This window comes from Canis lupus, chromosome 38, assembly GCF_011100685.1.
Source record: "Canis lupus familiaris isolate Mischka breed German Shepherd chromosome 38, alternate assembly UU_Cfam_GSD_1.0, whole genome shotgun sequence".
NCBI lineage: Eukaryota > Metazoa > Chordata > Mammalia > Carnivora > Canidae > Canis > Canis lupus.
The window spans coordinates 21,397,428-21,418,110 of NC_049259.1; the positions used below are offsets into that span (position 1 = coordinate 21,397,428).

Below are 20,683 nucleotides of genomic sequence, written 5' to 3' on the forward strand. Positions count from 1 at the left end.
AAGAAACCGGTGGGCACTGGGCGTGCGTCCCCCCTTCCCGCATGTCGCAGGTGTGCCCAGGAGCTGCTGGTTCTTCGCGAACATCATATGCAAGCAGCTCCCTGGGCTGCTGGCTTCCTTCAACTCTCCTTGTTTTTTTTTTTTTTTTTTTTAAAGATTTTATTTATTCATGAGAGACACAAAGAGAGGCAGAGACACAGGCAGAGGGAGAAGCAGGCTCCCTGCGGGGAGCCCGACGTGGGACTCGAACCCGGGACCCCGGATCACGCCCTGGGCCGAAGGCAGGCGCCCAACTGCTGGGCCCCCAGGGATCCCTTCCTTCAACTGTCCTCTCCTTTGTTCCGCTCTGCCCCGTTTTTCCTTAACCTGAAGTCAGAGGCAAAGGTCTGATGGGATCCAGACTCCGTGGTTTTGGCCAAAACGCCGCGAGGTTGAGCTCGGTTTTTCCGTGTGGCCCGCTCGCCGTCGACCTTGTCCAGCAGGGGTGGCACCTCTGCAAGCCCCGTGGGCCAGTCCCCCCCGGCCGCGCTGGCGCCCCTCACCTGGCGCCCCTGCACCTGGCGGGCCGCCTGCACAGCTGGCTTCCATAGCGACTTTTCTTGGGGTTTTTGCCCTTCGCGGGGACTAGCCTGCCTGGCCGCCCACCCCTCCCCCGCGCCTGGGGATCCGGGGCGCCCCGGCAGCATCCTGCTGGAACCTCCCCATCCGACCCACACACCCTCGTGGGCCCGCGTGCTCCCGAGCGGAGGCCCACGCGCTGTCCCCGGCCCAGCGGAGCGGTTGGCCCCCGCCCAGCTGTCTTCGCTGAGGAGGAGCCTCCCCCCCACCCCCGCATTCCAAGTAGGAGTCAGCTGCTCACCTTCCGCGACCCCCAAGCTGTGGGGAACGTGGGGCAGGCGTCCCAGCGGGGCCCCTGAAAGCTCGCCCAGTCTAACCTTGAGGTGACCGCAGGCACCCCCTTCCCCAGGGAAGAGTAGGGCTCCGGAAAGCTCCCTCCAAAGAAATCCTAGTCAAACATCCTCTTTAGAAACATCCAGCTCAATTTTTATTTGCACTTTTAGCGTGGTGAAGAGTTGAAGCGCCCCCCTTCCGGGGCCTCTCCCAGGGGGACACGGCGGGCGGGCTGCGCCCTCCTTGGGAATGTGGGGTCTGGGGTCTCCCAGGTGCAGCGCTCCCACTTCCCGCCACGCCCTGCGGTTCTGTCCTCCTGGCCCACCCCCCTCCGTCTTCAAGGGCAGCCTCGATGGCTCCCCAGCCAGAGCAGCAGCGGCCCTGCAGGCAAAAAAAACGTCTTGGATTGTGACTTTCTGAGAAGACGACTCAGGCTGATGCTTTGCCTTTCGAGAGCATTCTCCTGTTGCCCGCGAGCTTGTTGGCAGCCCCATCTTTAGGGGTTCTGGGTTGTCGGCCACAGCAGCCGACTTTTGTTAGCTTAGGCCACAGAGATTTTATTGGAAAGAGTCTGGGAAGCTACAGACTGCAGGGAAACCTGGACAGCTGGGAACGGGGCCGGGGCCGGGTCCACGCGGCCGTCGTGACAGGTCTTCCAGGCGCCTGTAGGCCTGGGGGTCCCTGCTCAGGGTGCAAGGGTCCGGGACACGGTCGCTGAGTGAGCCTGGGCCCAGAGCCGCCTCCCCAATGAGGCGGGGACTCTGCGATGAACGGCTCGCCCAGGACAGCATGCAAGCAAGGGCCACCCCCCGCCCCCCGCCGCCCCCAGATGAACAGCTGCCGGGCTCACACAGGAGGAGCGAAGCTTCTGGAAGTCGGCTACAAAGGTTTTGTTTAATAGCAACCGCCACTAATGTCTTTCCAATGTGATTGAATTCCCCAAAGCTCAGTTCATCCCCGATGCTCCTGGGTCACCAATCAGATTTCAGCGCGTCCCCGTTTTGTGGTGTCCACTCTGGCTGTGCCTCTCTCCTGGTTCTAGTTTATAGATTTTTTTTTAAAGATTTTATTTATTTATGAGAGACACAGAGAGGCAGAGACAGAGGCAGAAGGAGAAGCAGGCTCTATGCGGGGAGCCTGATGCGGGACTCGATCCCCGGTCTCCAGGACCAGGCCCTGGGCTGAAGGCGGTGCTAAACCGCTGAGCCACCCAGGGACCCCCTACAGATATTTTTAATTAAGTTTTTGACATTAATGCCAGTATAGGTAACAGGCAGTGTGACGTTGGTGTCAGGTGTGCAATACGATGATTCAACATTACCTGGTTCTCCCGCTGCCAGCTTGCTCTCGCTCCAGGTGAGAGTCTGTTTCTTGGTTTTCCTTTTTTTTTTTCGTTTGCTCCTTTGTTTTTTTTTTTTAAAGATTTATTTATTTATTTATGATAGACATAAATAAATAAATAGAGGCAGAGACACAGGAGGAGGGAGAAGCAGGCTCCATGCCTGGAGCCCGACGCGGGACTCAATCCCCGGACTCCAGGATCGTGCCCTGGGCCAAAGGCAGGCGCCAAACTGCTGAGCCACCCAGGGATCCCCTGCTCCTTTGTTTTGTTTCTTAAATTCCACACGAGTGAAATCATACGGTGTTTCTCTTTCTCCGGCTGATTTCACTTCGCATTATCTCTTAGCGCCATGTGCGTCGTCACAAATGGCGAGATTGCGTTCTTTCTGCTGGCTAATACTCCGCCTGTGTCTACATCACATCTGTGTCCATTTACCAGTTGGTGGACATTGGGCTCTTTCCAGAATCGGGCCCTTGTAGATGGTGCTGCTATAGACATGGGGGGGTGCCCCTTGGATCTAGTATTTCTGTATTCTCGGGTCGATCCCTCGTAGTGCCAGTGCCCGGTCGTCGGGAGGCTCTATTTTCAGCTTTCTGAGGAACCATCCACCCTGTTTCCCGGGGGGCCGCACCAGCTGCCATTCCCACCAGCGGCGAGGGGGCTCCCCTTTCTCGCCTCTTCGCCAACACGTGTCTCCTGTGCTGTTGGTTTTCGCCCATCCGACAGGTGCGAGGCCGCAGCTCACTGGGGTTGATCTGCACTTTCCCGATGCTCAGGGACCTTGAGCATCCTTTTGTGTGTCTTTAAGTTCCTCCCTCCTCATTGGTCGGCTCCATGGGGGCTGTGGCTACATGTTTTCCTGGAATAAGGCGGGGCAGAAACCGGTAGCTGGTGGGTGACCTTAGAGGACTGTCTTGGGGCCTCCCCGAGGGCCTGCCGCTGGGGGCCAGCGCTCACCGAGCCGGGGTCCTTGGGTGCCAGAGGCTGCACCCCGGGTTTTGGGGTGTGGGTGCCCTGTGGGGCGCAGGCTGCTCTCCTCGGCGTGGGGAGAGGGAGGGAGAGCAAGGGGAGTCCGCTCGGGGTTCTCCAGGGGGCCTCGGCGGAGCCCGGACACCGGGCGGCGGGCGGACAGCAGCCGGTGACCATCCCCGAGCAGCCTCGCCTCGGGGCGGGAGAGTCGGGCCCGCTGCCCGCAGAGGAGCCCCGGCTGCGGCCTCCCGCCTCCCTGCCGGCCGGGTGGGCGCTCCCCGCGCAGGCTGGCTCCATGGGGCCACCGCTCCTGCGCGGCAGGTGACCCGCACGCTCGCGAGGAGGTCGGAGGACGCTCCCGGGGGCTCAGAACGCAGGAAGCGACTGTCCCCTTGGGCCGAGCGCTGTCCCCACCATCCCTCCCTGTCCCCGCCGTCCCCCTTGTCCTCGCTGTCCCCACTGTTCCCGCAGACCCCAAAGGTCTGGGCCCTGGGCCGGTGGGGAGGGCCCGCTCCTGCACACACGCCCGCCCCTCTGCGTGGACGCCCGCGGGAGGCCCACGGGAGGGGGGGCGCGGGGGCCTTCCTCAGGCCAGTGTCAGCGCCACGGTGCTGCCCGAGGCGCAGAAAGTCCCCCACCGGCCCTGTTTGTATCCCCGCCCGGCTTAAGAGGCCCCAGTGCAGGAGTCTACACTGCCGCAGGAGTCTACACTGGCCGGAGCGGCCCTTCCCTGCGTCTGCACGGTGGCTCCCTCCCGGGCAGCAGGGCCCGGACAGCAGGGCCCGGACAGGCCATCCTCCTAGTCACCCCCCTTAGGGCCCTAGTACCCCGAAGCCACCTCCCCCAGGAAGGCCTCCGGGGCTCACCGGGGAGCCCATCCCCTCCTCCCTCGTCACCTGTGCCCAGTACACACCTCGCCCGGCGGGGGCTGAGTCCCCCCAGACCTGCATGTGTCACCCCCCAGGGCCCTGGGGCGCAGTCGCCCTTGGGTCACCCTGAGCCCCCGGCCGCCCACTCCCCCCTTCTCGGTCTCACGGTGGCTCTTCTGTTACGGAGGGGCCGTCGCCCGCCGGGTGCTTCTGGGACAGAGGCCTTGGGGGGCACCGCGAGGCGTGGCCTTCCTGCGGGGGCGCCTGTCCTGCCCCAAGCTCTGCAGGGCGGGCTCCCCGGGGTCCCGGGCCCTCCTCCCCGCCGCCCTGGGGCTCGGGGGCCAGTGGGGGTCTCCCGCTGCGGCCCTGCGCCCCTGGGGGTGCGCCCTCTGCGGCATGAAGCACTGGATGCTGGGACTCGCTTCGCGCCCCCGCAGGTCTCCGGCGGGACACGGCCGCCAGGAAGGCCCCCGGGGAGCCGACTCCCCACCGCAGGCGCCGCGGTGCACGCACCTGGCCCCCTGGCGAGCTCGGAGAACCAGGGGCGCTGTCGCTCCCCGCCCCCCCGCAAGGAGGCTGCAGGGCGGGGGCGGGAGGGGCAGGGGAAGACGGCGTCTCTGTCCCTGCTGCGGACAGACGGACAGACGGACAGACGCCGCCGGCCCCCCGTGGCGCGCGGAGCAGGTGGGGGCGGCTCAGCCCCTCCCCCGTCCGGTCCCCCGTGGGTCCTCCGCTCCCGTCGCCCCGGCCCCCCCCTCCCCCCGCGCACCTCGGCCGGGACCGCGGCCTCTCTGCCCCCCAGGCCGGTCCACGCAAACTTCCATCTTCACAGCGCGAGGATGTTCACGCGTTTCCCGGGCTCTGAGTCGCAGAGGAAGGTCTGAGCTCATCTCGCCGAGAAGCCAGCCCCCCCCCCGCCCTTTACCAGCTTGGAGGCCCCCCCGCGAGCTGGGGTCCGCCTCGAAACACAGTGTTCCTCGGTTCCCACGAACTGCACCTAGAATCTCGCGGGGAATGGTAGCCCCCCCCCCGCCCGGACCCGCTGTGCCCCTGAGGTCGGCGCGGGGGGGGCGGTAGCAGCAGCCATAAAGGCCCCCAGGGAGTCCAGTGCGCCAAGTGCGGTCACCCCAGCAGACCTCGGGGGCCGCGGCAGCGGGGACGGGGCGGGGGTGCTGGGGGGCGCAGGCGGGGCCCCAGGAGAGGGAAGCAGGCGCCAGCTCCTCCTCCCTGGTCGGGCTGAGGGCACACGTGACAGGCCCAGGCTGGTCCCCCCAGCCGACAGTGAGGTAGCAGGAGCCCAGGGGCTGCCACGGGGGGGAGGGGGGGGCTGGGGATGCTCAAGATGTGACCCTCCTGGGCTTTCAAAAATCGAGTGACAACAGGAGGTGAGGCCCTGTGCCCTCCCGCCTCCCCCGGTGGCTGGTGGCTCGCTCGCACACTCCTTCAGGCGAGGGCCCCCGCAGCTTCCGACTCAGTAGGTCTGGGTGGGGGCCGGAGGGGTTGCGTTTCTAGCAAGTTCCCAAGTGCTGCAGAAGGGACGCCATCCTCACAGGCCCACGGTCTCCGGCCACCGGTGGGAGTTGGAGGGAAGCAGAAGAGGAAGAGGAAGAGGAAAGCTAGCAGGGCCTCCTCGGGTGTCCCTCACCGGCCCGTCTCGGCACCGGGCAGCACGTCTGTGAGTGCCTGCACGGGTGACCCAGCTGGCGTGTGCTGCCAGCACGAGCGACAAATGCCGTCTGTCCCGTGTGCTCCAGGAAAGATGAAGTCTGTGGCTTTCTAAATGCTCAGCACTTCAACCAAAAATACCGATTTATCCTAAAAATGCCCCAAAGCACCATGTTCCAAGCACCCCTGCGGACACAGTGGTGGCTTCGGTGTGGACAGGCTTCCTGCCCTTCTGGAGCACACGTGGTCCTGCAGGGGTGACAGGTAGACAGACACGAGCCATTGCGGAGGGGAGTGTGGGAAGGAGAAGAACCAGGTGCTGTTCCAGTCCCCCCACCCTCCATCTATCTCCCTAAGAGCAGATGTTTCCATCCGTGGGTGTCGGTGCCTTGCTGCATGTACCAGGTGGCAAATCTGGGGGAGGTGGAGTCAGCCCCAATGTGCTGCTAGCTGGGCAGGGCTTCCAGTGCTCACCTGAGTGGTGACCCTTAGGGCCATCTGACAAGAGGTTACATGGTCCAGCACCTTTCCTGCTCATCCTGAGTCAGGATGAATTTCCAGGTCCTCTCCTGCTGAGGGCTGGATGGGCCAGGCTAGCGGGGTGGGGGTTGCTGTAAGTCTGTCTTCCTTGAGGCTGCCAGGCTGCAGGGGCCACGTGTGGCTCTGACGTGAACCAGTCCCTCAGCAGAGGCGAATTCCAGCCCCGCCGGGAACCCAGCGACCGTGTGGGGAGATGCATTATCCTGTGTCCTAGGACCAGCAGCCAAGTGAGTGGGTGAGCTCTGCGGCCGCGACGGAGACGCTGGCCAACGGATCTTGCATCCCAAAGCTCTCCTGAGAGCAGCTCGTGTCTAAATAAACTTCGGTTTTCAGGCTATCCAGAAGTCTTACCCTCTTCCGGAAATTCTCTGTTTTTCTGTGGGAACAGAAGGGTGACCGCACAGGCCTGGGGAAGAGCCATGTCCACAGGTCTCCGAGGACGTGGATCTCGTCTGGTTGATCCATATGGTTTCCCGCAGATCAGTGGTACGGGCCTGAGCCTGGTCCCACACTCAGAGTCTGTGGCAGAGTTCTGAATCTGGGGCCACGACCCCTGGCCCCACTCACTGTGCAGAAACGCCACCCAAGGGTGCAAGTCCCGCCGGGTGCTCAGGCCGTGTGCATAAGCTGGAGGCTTTGGAAGTCAAGTAGGGCCCCCTAAGAAATGAGAATCAGGGGTGACTCTGGGAGTTCTCCCTTTGCTCACCAGCGTAGGGCTCTGCTGTCAGCGACGGGGGATACGGTCTAGGTGTTTCTGCGTGAGCCCCAAAAGGTCTCCCATCTAAACAAGCACAGTTTTCAGGAGAGACAGTGCTGCCAACAGTTATTCTTTCAAGACGACCCTTTATATGGCATGTTGCATCTCTTTGAAAGCCCCATCCTTTCCTTCCGGATGAAAGTATTTCCGTTTTGGGTCAGCGATCTCTTACAGAAGTAGCTTCTAGATCTTGCGGTCAGCAGCCACACTAGATGTCAATTCTACAGTGGAAACTCTGAGATAGAACTTGCGATTGAACAGGTAGGCGGTGCAGGTGCCCTGGGGACAGGGCTGGATGTCACACTTGGGCTCTTGGACGTGAGCAGGGTGGGGGTCAGCTGCGCCCGGGGCCTTCAATGAGGGGAGCACCCAGCTTGTCTTCAGCCCACTGGGTAGGTCATCCAAGATGCGGGCCCAAGGACGGAGGTCAGGAGAGGCAGGGAGGCAGTCCCCGGGGGCTCGACACGCAACCAGCACGGGGCTTCAGAGGTGAAGGAGGTCACAGAAAACCCCCAGGGACCGCTGGATCTTGCCTCCTAGCTACTGGCCGTCCTTCCTGAACGTGCCTCAGCCCCCTGGCTGCCTGGGATAACGTGGCTTGGCTTCTTCCTCTCTACTGGGTCTCCTGTTGCTTCCATTGTGGCCTTGGAGGATGCGTGGCAACGTGGCGCAGTAGAAGGAATGTGGTTTAAAAAATCAAGAGAGACTTAATTTCAAATCCCAGCTCTGGTGTGTGCTCATTTTGAGATCTTGGACCAGTTCCTTCTTCTTTGGGGCCAATTTCTTTATCTGGAACACGTGGGTAATGGTACGTGTCATAAGGCTGCTGTGATGCCCAACGAGCCAATGCTCATAAACGCTTAGCACTAAGTCTTCAACATGTGTCAGCTGTTACGCAGTGAACCGAGGGATGGATTCTCCGCTGGCATCTGCGTACACGTCACACAAATGGGTGTGATGGGTTTCCCTCTAGGGCCAGCAGAGCATGGAAGTGGCCTGCCTTTCCTATGAGAGCAAGTCAGATAAACGGCAGAGCGTGTGAGAAGAGCCTTCTGTTTACGGCACCATGTACGGCTCAGCCCGTGTCACAGTGGTTCTCCTCTGAGATCCGAGGCTTGGTTGTGTCCCACCTACAGAGGGACGTCCCAGGGGACAACCCCAAAGGCTCCGGTGGCGGAGGGGGAGGATAGATTTCCCTGTGGCCTTACACTCTCTGGTTTTGAACTATCGTGCTTCCCCGACTGCCCGCCCTTCTCAGCAGTCACGCGGCCACAATCCTCCGTGCCTTCCCTCCCCAAACAACACGGACACACGGCCGTGCGTGTAGCAGGCAGTGCTGAAGGTTTGGGATGATACAGAGGATTGACGTTAACAGCCCCGGCACCCAGAGACCACGCCACGTGGCTCAATCACACTTTGTCCCGGATGCTGCCCAGCCTGTCCTCCAGGGTCCGCCCACCTTCTCGGCAGAGGACGTCCCTTCCCGAGGACGTCTGCTACAGTCTCCAGGAACATGTAGTTTTGCCTCGGGGAGAACCGCGGTTACCGTGTCTCGGTGTCTGGCTCCACAGGCCACCTGCGAGCTGTCTCAGGGCGAGGCCCCCACGGGATCAAGGTCTCCGGAGGTGGGACAGCGCAGTGGCCAAGTGTCCACGTGCTGGAGCTAAACTCCTGGGCCCAAACGCTTGGGCCTGGCCACGTAGGTGTGGGAGGGCTGGGAGCAGGCAGGACCAGGAGCCTGCGGCGGTGCCTGAGGCACACACTGGGCGCTCAGTGAGTGTCCCGCGGGGACTCTGCTGTGGGGTAGAGGGACATGCTGCGTGTGCGGTGACACCGGCCATCCCAAGAAGGGGAGAGTCCCGTGATGTGACCGAGTAACGCTGTTTCCTGATGCAGAAGGACCAAGGAGGAGTTCTTAGATTTTTCTCCTTGGTAAGGCTGTAGTTGAAATGTTTGGACACAATAAAGGAAACTTTTACTTAACCAGGCTGGTGGGGGAAGAGTGGAAGAGGGTTCTGTTGTTTTCATCTAAACAGCAACAGGCCACAAGCCATTTTAGGTTTCCCTCCTCATTACTGGTCTCTTAACATTCAAGATTCATTTTGGGTCTTTTCTTCTCTCTCTATACAGAACAAAATAAAGCAAGTTTAAAAATTCTTTATTTGCATCTTAGACAAAGAACAAATATTGCATGGTAAAGACCTGCTTAAAAGCATGTTAAGTCCACTGTCATGGTTTCTTTATGCCTCGTAAACCAACACAACTACTACGGGAGACCGTGGTACCTCGTTCCTCCCCATCTTGAACCTGTTCTTAATTTAGTTGGATGCAACCTTAGAAGGAAAACCCTGGGGAAAAGCTTGGTGAACACTCCTCTGGCTCTAATGGCTCCATGCATGAAGCATGATGGGTCTTAGCCCAACAAAACTTGCCAACATGATGAGAAACAAGAAACTGCGGTCTTCAGGCCAGCAGTCCCTGGCGGTTTTCATCTAAGGTTCTCTTTCCCCCTCTCGTCCAGATGGCTGACCTGGAAAGCAGGGCTGAGTGTGAGCTCAACGGTCCAACAGACACTGACTGTGAGTCGACCTGCGGGTCTCTCTCTGGGGGACACTCCGGGGGCCATCTCCAGCCTCCTGGCTGACCTGATGTTCGCCAACTATCCTGGGTGCAAGCAGCATGACAGTGTGCTGTCGGCTGACCTTGGCAAACGATAAAATACAACTTATTTACTCCTTGGTTCCCCAAACTAATGGAATTAAGTCTTAATGTCCCGTACCGCTAATGCTTAACGTTAGCAAACCATTATATGTCAAGACTGGTGTCCATTCTCTGACAGTGGCTAGCCATGACATCATTTGCACACAGGACCAAATCTCCTGATCCAGATGACTCTGTTCATCTTTTCATAACCTGACAGATAACATAGCTATTAGAACAATCTGCTCAAAGTTCCAGGCTTATCTAAAATAAACTTTGTTTTAAGCTTAGTCACTAAAAATAGAAGTTAACAGGATACACTCTCATTTCTATTTTCAGGTAGGAGAAAACTATATTTCCTTTATGTGCATAGTTCCATCTGGACTCCACCAACATTTTTTTGGGTAGTCCAGTATTCTGTTGTCCCAGAAAATTAAAAATCGACCACGACCGTGGTGGTGGTGGCAGATGGGAGGCAAAGGAGTTGCTCCTCCCAAATGTTACTTGGGGTTGGAATGAAAATTTCTCCCATTTCCTTTCTTTAGGCTTTATTCTTGCTTTAAAGGTATGTAATATAATTAGTGCTCATATTAGCAGCAAAGATCCTCTTTTCTGTAAATCAGAAGGACTCAGCATGGGCAAAGACAACATTCTGGTAAAGAAGGTGGTGTCCAGAGGTGGTAATGAGCATCTATTGATTCTAGCATTAAGCAATCTTGAGAGGTTAATTCATATGAAACAGCCAATAGTGCGAAAGGCTTCATTCGAACTTCAGTTCCTGTGAACCTGCTGCCGGAGGCTGTGGGCCCAGTGGAGGCAGTGGCAGGGGCCTCCCTGGGTGGAAAACATCCACGAGGTCAGATCGAAGGGGACGTGGGGTCTTACTCTGGCTCGTCAGTAAGAAGGGGTTACTTCTAATAGGTAGCTGAACATAGAAGTGGCTTTGAAACTTTTCAGTGTTAGAAAGTCAAAGACGGGTTTTTCCCTGTGCTAGTTTTCTGCCAAGTTTCACAACCTGAGCTGAGTAAAATGGCAAGAGCCAGAAAGTAGTGCAAAAGTCGCAAGGAGCTGGAGAGTTGTCTGGTTTCCATCATCCAACTGCCGCAGCAACGGCCGTCTTATCAGGGTCACTGCTGTGCCAACTGGGGCTCATGCCCGGAGGGAAGAGTCAAGCCACGAAGGTTTAGTTGGGACAGTGTCTCTTTAAAAATGATACAAAAACCAGTTTGAATCCCAAGTTGCTTGTCTGTTTCTAAGTAATGTTTGTTCAGAACACTCAAGAATGAGTCATGTAACGTTGCTGCTTTCAAATACCTCCGTGTCTACTTCTTGCTAACAAGAAAAGGCAGAGACATGCCAACTTGGTGCTGGAGCCTGTGGTCATTTAGAAAAAAGTTAAAAGATGCTCTGAGATTTTATAATTACAGTTTTTGTTTTTGTTTTTTTACTTGTGAAAAGATAAACCCCACCCAATAATTTAATGTAAAGCATCTAAACTACAAGCGTGGCAAGCTTTTGATTCAAGATAATCCTTTTAACAAATCCTAACCTTGGAAAGAGGCCGTTTACGCTACCACGCCAACGGAGCTGTGTGTCTGTCTTGCTGGGGGAGTGGGCCCCGTGGGGGGAGCCCCGACATCTGCCTCAGGAGTTACCTGAAGCAACAGCCACTGCCGTGCAGCCTTGACACACAGGCCTTGCAAGTGGGTGGGAGAACCATCCCGGGCCCACCATCGCTTCCCAGGAGAGGCACGCTGGCCGAACCAATGGAAGAGTCATCTACCCATGGGTGGCCTTGCCTCCTCTGCTTTATCTAATTATCCTACAAGCTTACAAAAATCCCACTTAATGAAAACTTAATAAATTAACATTTATATGCGTATCCTCTGCAATTCCTGGCTGCAATACCCAAAAGGCGATTTCACCCCAAAACAGCAGCTTAATTTATCCGTCAGGCACAGCCACGTTCTCTTTCCCAATGAGCCCCACTGGTGTGAGCACAGACGGTAAGTCAAAACCACCGTGGGGCGCAGGAATTCATAAGAGCTTTGATGCCAATTAGAAGAGCAGACTTCTTTGCAGTTGTCAGGTGTCATCCCGTCCCTTCCAGAGGCTTCACCCTGGGGAGCAGCCTGCTCAGCAGGAGGAGAGCCGGAGCTGCTCCCAGGCTGCTGCTGGCAGTCACGACTCCTTGTGCCCATTACCCGCGTTGCCACTTGCAGGAGGGGCCTCAAGCTGGGCCAGTGCAACAGAAGTGCCCCGTCTGGTGGGACAGGTCAGGGGAAGCAGGCGCGGAGGGCAAAGCACAAGCAGGGGGCGAGAAGCTGGTGTGGCGGTCTGTGGGGTGTGAGTCAGTGCAGGGAGGAAGCACTGTCTGTAAGGCTGGGCTCACGTCCACTGTGACAGTGATGACAGCTCCGGTGGACCAGCACCTTGGGAATGACCATGTCCCCTTGCCTGTAGCTGCTTGCTTGGCTGGTTTGCAAGACAGATGGAAGGACATGGGATGGAAGAAGACGCTCCCAAGAGAAGTTTTCCTGCCACCTGTGAGTCTTGTCTGTCCACACAGCCCTCTGGTCCTGGAACCCATTGGAGGTGGTGCAGTCCCGGTGCAGACTTCTCGTATGGACGTCACCCCACATGGGGACAGTCGCCACAGAGGCAGTGTGGCCCGGGCTCTCCGAGGCTATTAACATAACCAAAATCCAGATCCCCAGGGACCGTGGCCACAAAGCACCCCAGCCCTCAAAGGACTGATCTCACAGACTGATCTCCTCGGGGAGCCTCCCACTGGCTTGGGCAGAGAGGCATCGCTATCCTGAGCTGGAATTGTTAGTGACACCTCAGAATTATTCAGGAGCCAGGCTACTTGCAGGCAGACGGTGACCGGCCACAGGACACTTGCACAGGAGTCTTTCCTCTTCGGGTTTGGAGGGAAGGGAAGGCCAGAGCGCGGGCTGAAAGGGAAGAAGGCCACCCCAGGCGGGTGATCAGGGGAAGAGGCCGTGTCTGCAGAACAAGTTCTAGTGAGAAAGTGCAAAGCCTCCCAGGAGAGTAAGGAGGACTCGAGTTAGAAACTGAAGGCAGAACCAGACAGGAGGGGAGAGGAGTCAAAGCACAGGAAGGTGTAAGGGAACGCAGTAGGGCTAGTTTTTTGTTCTTTCTTTTGTACCCATCATGGGAGGACAGAAAAATTCATTCCTTCACTGTCTTTTCACTGGAGAAGCTGAAGCTGCTGGTGTGGGTGGGATGCAGTCCCCGACCAAGGAGTCCAAGCCTGCCCATCTGCGGAGCCTCAGGGAGTCCATCCTTTGTCAATTCTCATGAGAAAAACATTTATTTGCTTAACACCACCCCACGTGTTCCTGAGCCAGATCTGGTAGCGTCACATCCATAGAAGGTGTGTTGTGGGTGGGAAGTCACAGTTAAAGTGAAGGATTTATCCCAGGGTCCTTGCAGACCTGCCCAGGCGAGGGAAGCACACAAGCGCAGATGTGGACACTCCGTGGCCTCAGAAAAAATGCTTGCTGCGCCTTTAATCTTAAACTCCAGTCACATCAAAACTTACAGCGTGTTCAACCCTTGGTAACAGAGCTGGCTCCTCTCGCCTGAGGCCCACCACTGACCCTGCTCTTCCGTTACATCCTCTCCAACCTGCTGCCCTCGCCCTGGCGCCCCACAGAGTCACTCACACATGGCGGCGGCGGGAGCTGCCATTCCCAAAGATCAACTTCACCCAGGGGATTTTTCCCTTTTACCTGAAGCTCTCAACTGTCCTGACTCTTTCTGGGGGTGGTTTTCTGGCTGTTCTGGTTTTGAAATCTGTTCCCAATAAGCACAATATCCACAATGGATTTGCATTAAATTAATAAAAACTAATTACTGGCAACATCGGTGTGCTGTACAGCTGTAAATAAAAATCTCTATCAAGAAGTGAAATGGCAGAGAAGGGAAGAGGATCTTATTTTAAAGATGACTATGTAAACACAAAAGAAATACAGAAGGAAAAGCAATTCAGAAGGGTACAGAAAAAAATCTACACTGGGCAGCAAGGGGGGCTTTGCCGTTGGAAGAGTGCTGTTTCCCTGGTGCCTGAATTTCAGTGCTTTCCAAGTAGAAGGGCAGACGGTGAAAAACAGCTTTCTCCGCTGTCCCTGAAACCCTCCTGCGCAGCAGCAATCTCTGCCTGCCACCCAGAAGGCAGAGAGGGACAGGTCTCCCCCCTGCTGTCCAGCCTGGCCGAGTCCCACCGTATTTTCCAGCGCAGCCTCCCAGCACTACTGTAATGACTCCGGGATGGTGCTGACAGCGTGGGCTGCCTCAGTGGCTGCTGGAGGGGAGCCGAAGAAGGTGTTGGTTTGATTTCTCTGCTGGTCTCGGAGATGAGGGGGGACGGACGAGCTCTTGATGTGGAGGATCCTAGTGTCCATCACCTGACAGTCAATCTGCATCATGACTTCGTAATCCTGCCCGTTGATCACGTTTTCTGTGGGAAGGAGTGAATACACATGAGGAATAAATACTCAACAGAATGGGCCATTCTGCCCTAAGCTTCAATTCCAGAAACACCTAAATAAGTTCACACTGTCAAGAGGCTTTCAAGGGAACAAAAGGACTCCATCAGTCACCATGCAGAGCTATGGCTGGGTGAGGTGCTGGGACGGCCTGTCTGCCTCAATTCCAGGTCCCAAACGACCTTTATCGGCTCAGTAAGGAGGTTCTGGAGCTGGGACGGAGCTAACACCAGAGTATCTGACAACCGACACCATGTGAAGGATTCAGTGGCAGGTGGAGGGAAGAATAATTAAGCGTCCCCTCCCCTCCAACAATGGGAAGGAATAAGCGTCAAAAGAATCAACCTACTGTGTGCATGGTAAGGAGGCCCTGGCTGAGACCACTTGCCTCCGACTCAGCAGTCACGGTTCTGATTTCAGTAAGACATTCCCAGCTATGAATTTCAGGGTTGCCCTGAGCAGCATAAAGTACAGGGAAGACAGACAACAAGGTGGAGACAGGACAACGATGCTCATGCCCAGAGTCCACTTCCCTTCCTCAGTAAGACCGTGTGTGATTCCAGAGTTCTTGAATCCAGGTACAAGAGACAAGGATGTTTCCAACTTGGGATTAGAGGGGGTGCTACAGGACTTGCAGGTTAACAAGGCTACTTGCAGAGGGAACAGGGAAACCACACTGAGCCACGCTCACTTAACACATACGGGGGATCTCATCACCAGTTTAACATACACATGCTCTTACTTCGTAAGGGGATGAACGCTCTTTATTTTAGGGAGAGGGCCAAATTTGTAATGCTGGGTAGTCATTTTCCAACTTGTAGTTAATGAAACTTGGGCATAATGCTGATGTGAGAATTCTGAGCAGATGGCCTTTCCCAGCCCCGCTCGACATTCACAGCAGTGGAGTTAGAAGGTGTGTGAATGTGGGCTAATGCTGGCATCTCCGTTTGCATGTCCCCTGTGAATCTGGAGCTGGAAGTGGGGACCAGAGCGAAGGCCTAGTCTTGCTGCCTGTTTATGAAGATGATATACGGCCAAGTAGTGACTTTCAAAATTAAACACTTGGCTTCTCTAGGACCAAGAATTGAATTTAAAAGTAGATTTCTATTTTTTTGTTTTCACTTCAGCACTGTGTACGCCAAGTATTATAAATCTAGAGAAAGAAAATCCAAAGTTTGACATTTGATCTTCAGATTCCATTGTTATGTTTGGGAAAATTGAGCCATGGAGTGTGTCATAGTTTAGGACTTCGGGAAATCCTCTAATCCTGGGGGTCTTAAGTTAGGGTCTAAATGCATAGACTTTAGGGAGTCTCTAAGTTCCCTGAAATCGCATGCAAAATTTTATTTGTGTGCTCATTTTTTTCTGGAGAGGAGCCCCAATCTCCCAGAGGAGATTCTCAAAGGGGTCTCGCCAAAAGCTGAAAACTATTGGATCTAATAACCTATCAATTTTAAGTTCCTTGAGCAGATGTTATAGTCTATGTTAAAGCCAATGGAAGACATCATTCCTCCACTTTGCTGATTAGCTATCTGCTCTAATTTTTTAAATAGTCTCCGTTGATGATTAATTTTCATTATGTCTTATAAATCTCTCCTATCACAGCTGAAGCTTATTTCCTTCTTCCCCAGTCTTACTAGAGATGAAGAACAGCTGGCTGCTCCTCTGCATTAACTAACCCTACCAATTCTTTAAGATCACTGCTGTGGACACTTCAATTTTGCTCCCTTTCCAACCGACTTCCCCCTGTGGCAAGAGGCAAGACAGCCCATTCTCTCAGAGTCTGGGTTTGGTCTTGTTTTATGTTTTGGGTTCCAAGTATAAGTGAAATCATGTGGTATGTGTCTTTCTAGGTCTTTTTTGAGTTAGCATAACATCCATTAGGTCCATCCACGTTGTTGCAAAAGGCAAGATTTCATTCTTTTTTATGGCTGACTCCATGCAGGAAGCCCAATGTGGGACTCGATCCTGGGACTCCAGGATTAGGCCCTGGGCCAAAGGCAGGCACCAAACCACTGAGCCACTCAGGGATCCCAGTTTTTGTTTTTAAAGTCTATTTTGTCTTATGAGTATAGCTATGCCAGCTTTTTGTTTCCATTCACTTTCAGCGTGTCTTCACTTTTTAAAAGATTTAATTTATTTATAAGAGGTTGGTGGGAGGAGTAGAGAGAGGGGGGCCCAGCTCAGGGCTTGATCCTATAACCCTGAGATGATGCTCTGAGCTGAAATCAAGAGTCAGATGCTTAACCGGTGAGCCACTCTGGTGCCCCTGTGTCTTCACTTCTGAAGTGAGTTTCTCATAGGTAGTATATTGATGTCTTTTTAAAAATGTATTCAGCCACTCTGTCCTTTGATTGGAGAATTTGTAGTCTGTTTACATTTAAAGTGATTACTGATAGGTATGTACTTATTGCCATTCTGTTTTCTGGCTGTTTTTGTAGTTCCGGTTTCTTCTTTTTCTCACTTCCTGTGGTTTGCTATCTCTTCTTAGTGTTATGCTTAGATTCTTTTCACATTTTCTTTTTTACTATATTTTCTTATGTACATAATGGTTTACTTTAAGTTGACAGTGACTTAAATTTGAACACATTCCAAAATTCTACATTTTTAACCCCTCCACCCCACATTGTTTCTGATGTCACATTTTATGCCTTTTAATGTGTTCCTTAACTACTATAGTTTTAGTTGACCTTACTGCTTTTGTGTTTGTTTTTTTTTTTTTAAAGATTTTATTTATTCATGACAGGGGATGGGGCAGAGACACAGGCAGAGGGAGAAGCAGGTTCCATGCAGGAAGCCCGAGGTGAAACTTGATTCTGGGTCTCCAGGATCACACCCCAGGCCAAGGGGGTGCTAAACCACTGAGCCACCGGGGCTGCCCTGCTTTTGTGTTTTAATCTCCATATCAGCTTTGTAAGTGAATGAATCCACTACTTTTATGATAGATTTAGCTGTTCTGGTGAGATTTTTTACTTTCATAGGTTTTCTTGTTACTACTGCCATTTCTTTTCAGCTTAAACAAGTCCCTTTAACATATCTTGAAAGGCTGCTTTAGTGGTGATTAACTGCTTTATTTAGCCTTTGTCTCGAAAGCTCTTCAGTTCTCCTTCAATTCTGAATGATAACCTTGCTGGGTAGAGTATTTTTGGCTGGAAGTTTTTTCCTTTCAGCACTTGTGCCATGCCACTCTCTTCTGGTCTGCAGTTTCTGCTGAAAAATCTGATCACCTTCTGGGGTTCTCCTTGTACATGACAATTTATTTTTCCCTTGCTGCTTTTAACTTTGGATATTTTAATTATAATGTGTCTTGGTGTGGATCTCTCTGGGTTCATCTTGTTTGGGACTCTCTAAGGACTCTTGAATCTGGTTAGGGGAGTTTTTCTGCCCCCCTCTTTCTTCTCCTCCTGAGAACCCTATAATGTGATTGTAATTCTACTTGATGTACTTTTGGTCCCTTAAAGTTATCTTCATTTTTAAAAATTCTTTTTTCTTTTGGCTGCCCTGTCTGGGAAGTTCCATTGCTTTGTCTTCTAGCTCACTGATCCTTTTAATGTTTTGCCCAGCCTGCTGTTGAGCCCCTATAATGTATTTTTCAGTTATTTTGTTCAGGTCTGTAGATTTCTGTTTGGTACTTTCTTGTATTTTCTTTGTTGAAGTTCTGTGCTCATCCATTCTTCCTCTGGGTTTAGTAATCATCCTTATTTGACCATTATTTTAAATTGTTCACCAATAGATTACTTATCTCTGTATCATTAAGGTCTTTTCTTTTTGTTTCATCTTGTTCTTTCATCTGGAACGTATTTCTGTCTCCTCATTTTGCTTGATTCTCTGTGTTTTTATGAATTGGCAAAGCAGTTACCTCTCTCAGTCTTGAAGGACTGGCCTGTGTAGGTGATGAACCTTCTCATTCAATCCGCCCTAGCTCTTGGTTATCTCTTGAACCTTTGTGATGGTCTAAACCACCTGATTTATTCTTGATATGTTCCTACTGTTGAGACTGTGCCAAGACCTGTCAATGTTCTGGGGGGAGGAATCTCATTCAATCTCACCTAAGTTTTAGGCAATTGAAAGCAAAATCCTTCAGGCCAACAGCTCTTAAAATATGTAAGTAGATACAGTCCTGTGGGGTTACAACTGTAATCCCTGATGGTCTCCAGACCAGGAGATCTGAAGGTGTTGCCTGGGCAATAGTTCTACTAATTAGGGTTCCAGACCAATGTATCTGGGAGATCTTATAGAGCTGTAGTGAGGCTAAGGTGGTGTACAAGGAGGTATCTCCCTGGCTTACATTCCCTGAGAGCACCTCATTAGCCTCTGGATGTGTGGGAAACCTGAAACCTATCCCTCAGGCTGAAGCCCTAGGCTAACAGGTGTTTTCCCCAGAAAGACTGAGTTGTGCTTCAGTCTGTTGTCTGTGCAGTGTTCTAGGGGTGGTAGCCTGCCAAGAACCATATTCCCAATTGTTACCTTCCCACGGGGCTTAGGAATACCAAGCTCCTGGCAATCAAGGGGGATCCCCTGAGTAGACGTGTTCCTGCTGGCTTTAACTAGGTAGGGCATACTTGCTGGCTTCAGAAAGGCAGCAGGAAAACAAGCATGCTTGTGGGTTTCAGGCCTGTAACAGGAGAGCAGTTGTGCGAGTGCACCTGTTTGAGGCTGGGAATGAGAGAATGTTGTGACCACGGTTGGCACTCACCTGTCCTGGCCAGGGAGCAGAGGAGTACTGCAGCTGCCCACATTCTCTGGCTTCTGTAAGGCAGCAGGTGTGATTGGTAGGTGTCCAAGTTCACCTATCTTTATGTTGGCAGGGGAATTGGAAGGTGAAAAATTGGCATCACCAGTGCCTCTCCTCCAAGGAGAGTTTCAACTGTCCCCTGCCTTTCCAGCTAATGCTTTTAGATCAGCAAATGAATTTCCTTCTCATCTAGTCTAAGCATTTTTCAAACTGCCATTTCTCCCCGGGGTCTTGGGTGAGACTGTGACTCCTTTAAAAGAGGAATCTCCTTTTCGACAGCACTTTGGGTCTCCTGGACATCAGCCCTGCTCATTTTTTAAGCCAGATGTTCTGGGGGCTTATCTCTCCAGTGCAGACCCCAGGGGCTGGGGTGCCTGATGTGGGGCACCAGCATCTTGGCTCTCTAGGAGAAGCACCAGGCTGGTGAGATCTTCCCTATTGTGTGTTACTGTGCTGGGGATAGGGTTTTGGGTAAGACTGTGTCTCTCTCCCTCTCACTCCTCTGGGTATGGTCTTTCTACCCTTTGTTATGGAGAAGTAGTTCATTTAATTTTCAAAGGGAAATGCTCCTTAGGCAACTGTAGGCTAGGTGTGGCTGTGGAGGAGGAGGGGAGTTCAGCATCTTCCTACATTACCACCTTGTGGAAGTTATTTGCTTATCTTTAGAGAATTACATCTGAATGCCTGTAAATTAGCCAATGTTTCCTATTTTTTCCAACTACAGAGGCAGCTGTAGCCCTCTGGAAGACAGAAAACCTGCTAATGTATTTGGAACCACTTCATTCTGAACATGTGCCATGCTCAGGGTTTTTTCTTTTTTTAAGAATTTATTTACTTGAGAGAGAGCAAAAGAGAGAAAGCATGAGCGAGAGCAATCACAGGCAGGGGGGAGGGGTAGAGGGAGAAGCAGACTCCCCTGCTGAGCGGGGAGCCTGATGTGGGGCTTGAGCCCAGGACCCTAGGATCATGACCTGGGCTGAAAGCAGATGCTTAACTGACTGAATTAATTGAGTCACAGGCTCAGCTTTCTAGGTGTCACACCAATAATTTGCTTTTGGAACCAGAGTCACTCCCTGTTACAGAAAAAACAAAAGGTTGTGTGTGTGGGTGCAGGAATGCACACATGCACACAGGGACATATATAACCAGATAATGGAAAACACATGTATTAGAGACATGTAATACACATTATTAATTTTTACTGCTTTTCTGGATTAACTGAGAATCCAGATGACAATTTAAGATCAAGACTAGGTGCCCTCATATAGCCCAAGCACCTGCAAAAGTCATTATTAGCCCACGTGCCTGCTGTGGCTCAAGCGGGTAACTGGAGTTCTTTAATACCTTAATTACTGGGAAGAAATGGAAGACCTGGTGATATAAGCTTAGATGCTTGGGGGAAAACTCAAACTGTGACCTGATTCCAAAACCTGGGAGTCCCTAGCCATAGCTGAAAGGGCACTGTTAGCTTTTTCTTTTCTTTTCTTTTCTTTTTTTTTTTTTAAAGATGCTATTTATTTGTGAGAGAGAGAGAGAGAGAGAGAGAATTCAAGCTGAGGGAGAGGCAGACTCCCCACTGGAGTCCAATGGTGGGGGGAAGGGGGATGCTGGGTCCCAGGACCCTGGGACCATGACCTGAGCCAAAGGCAGATGCTTAACTGACTGAGCCATGCAGGCACCCTGGAATGGCATGGTTATTGA

General features: G+C 53.2%; 1 protein-coding gene across 2 annotated transcripts in view; it reads right to left on the reverse strand.

Annotated features, from left to right (window-relative positions):
- Positions 1 to 9,174: 9,174 nt before the first annotated feature.
- Positions 9,175 to 20,683, reverse strand: part of ATF6 (activating transcription factor 6) — a 187,173-nt gene continuing 175,664 nt past the window's right edge. For both annotated transcript variants that reach the window (XM_038586263.1, XM_038586264.1), the window contains exon 16: positions 9,175 to 14,219. In XM_038586263.1, coding sequence (XP_038442191.1) covers positions 14,011 to 14,219 — 209 coding nt within the window. In that variant the 3' untranslated portion in view covers positions 9,175 to 14,010. The remainder of the gene's footprint in view (positions 14,220 to 20,683) is intronic.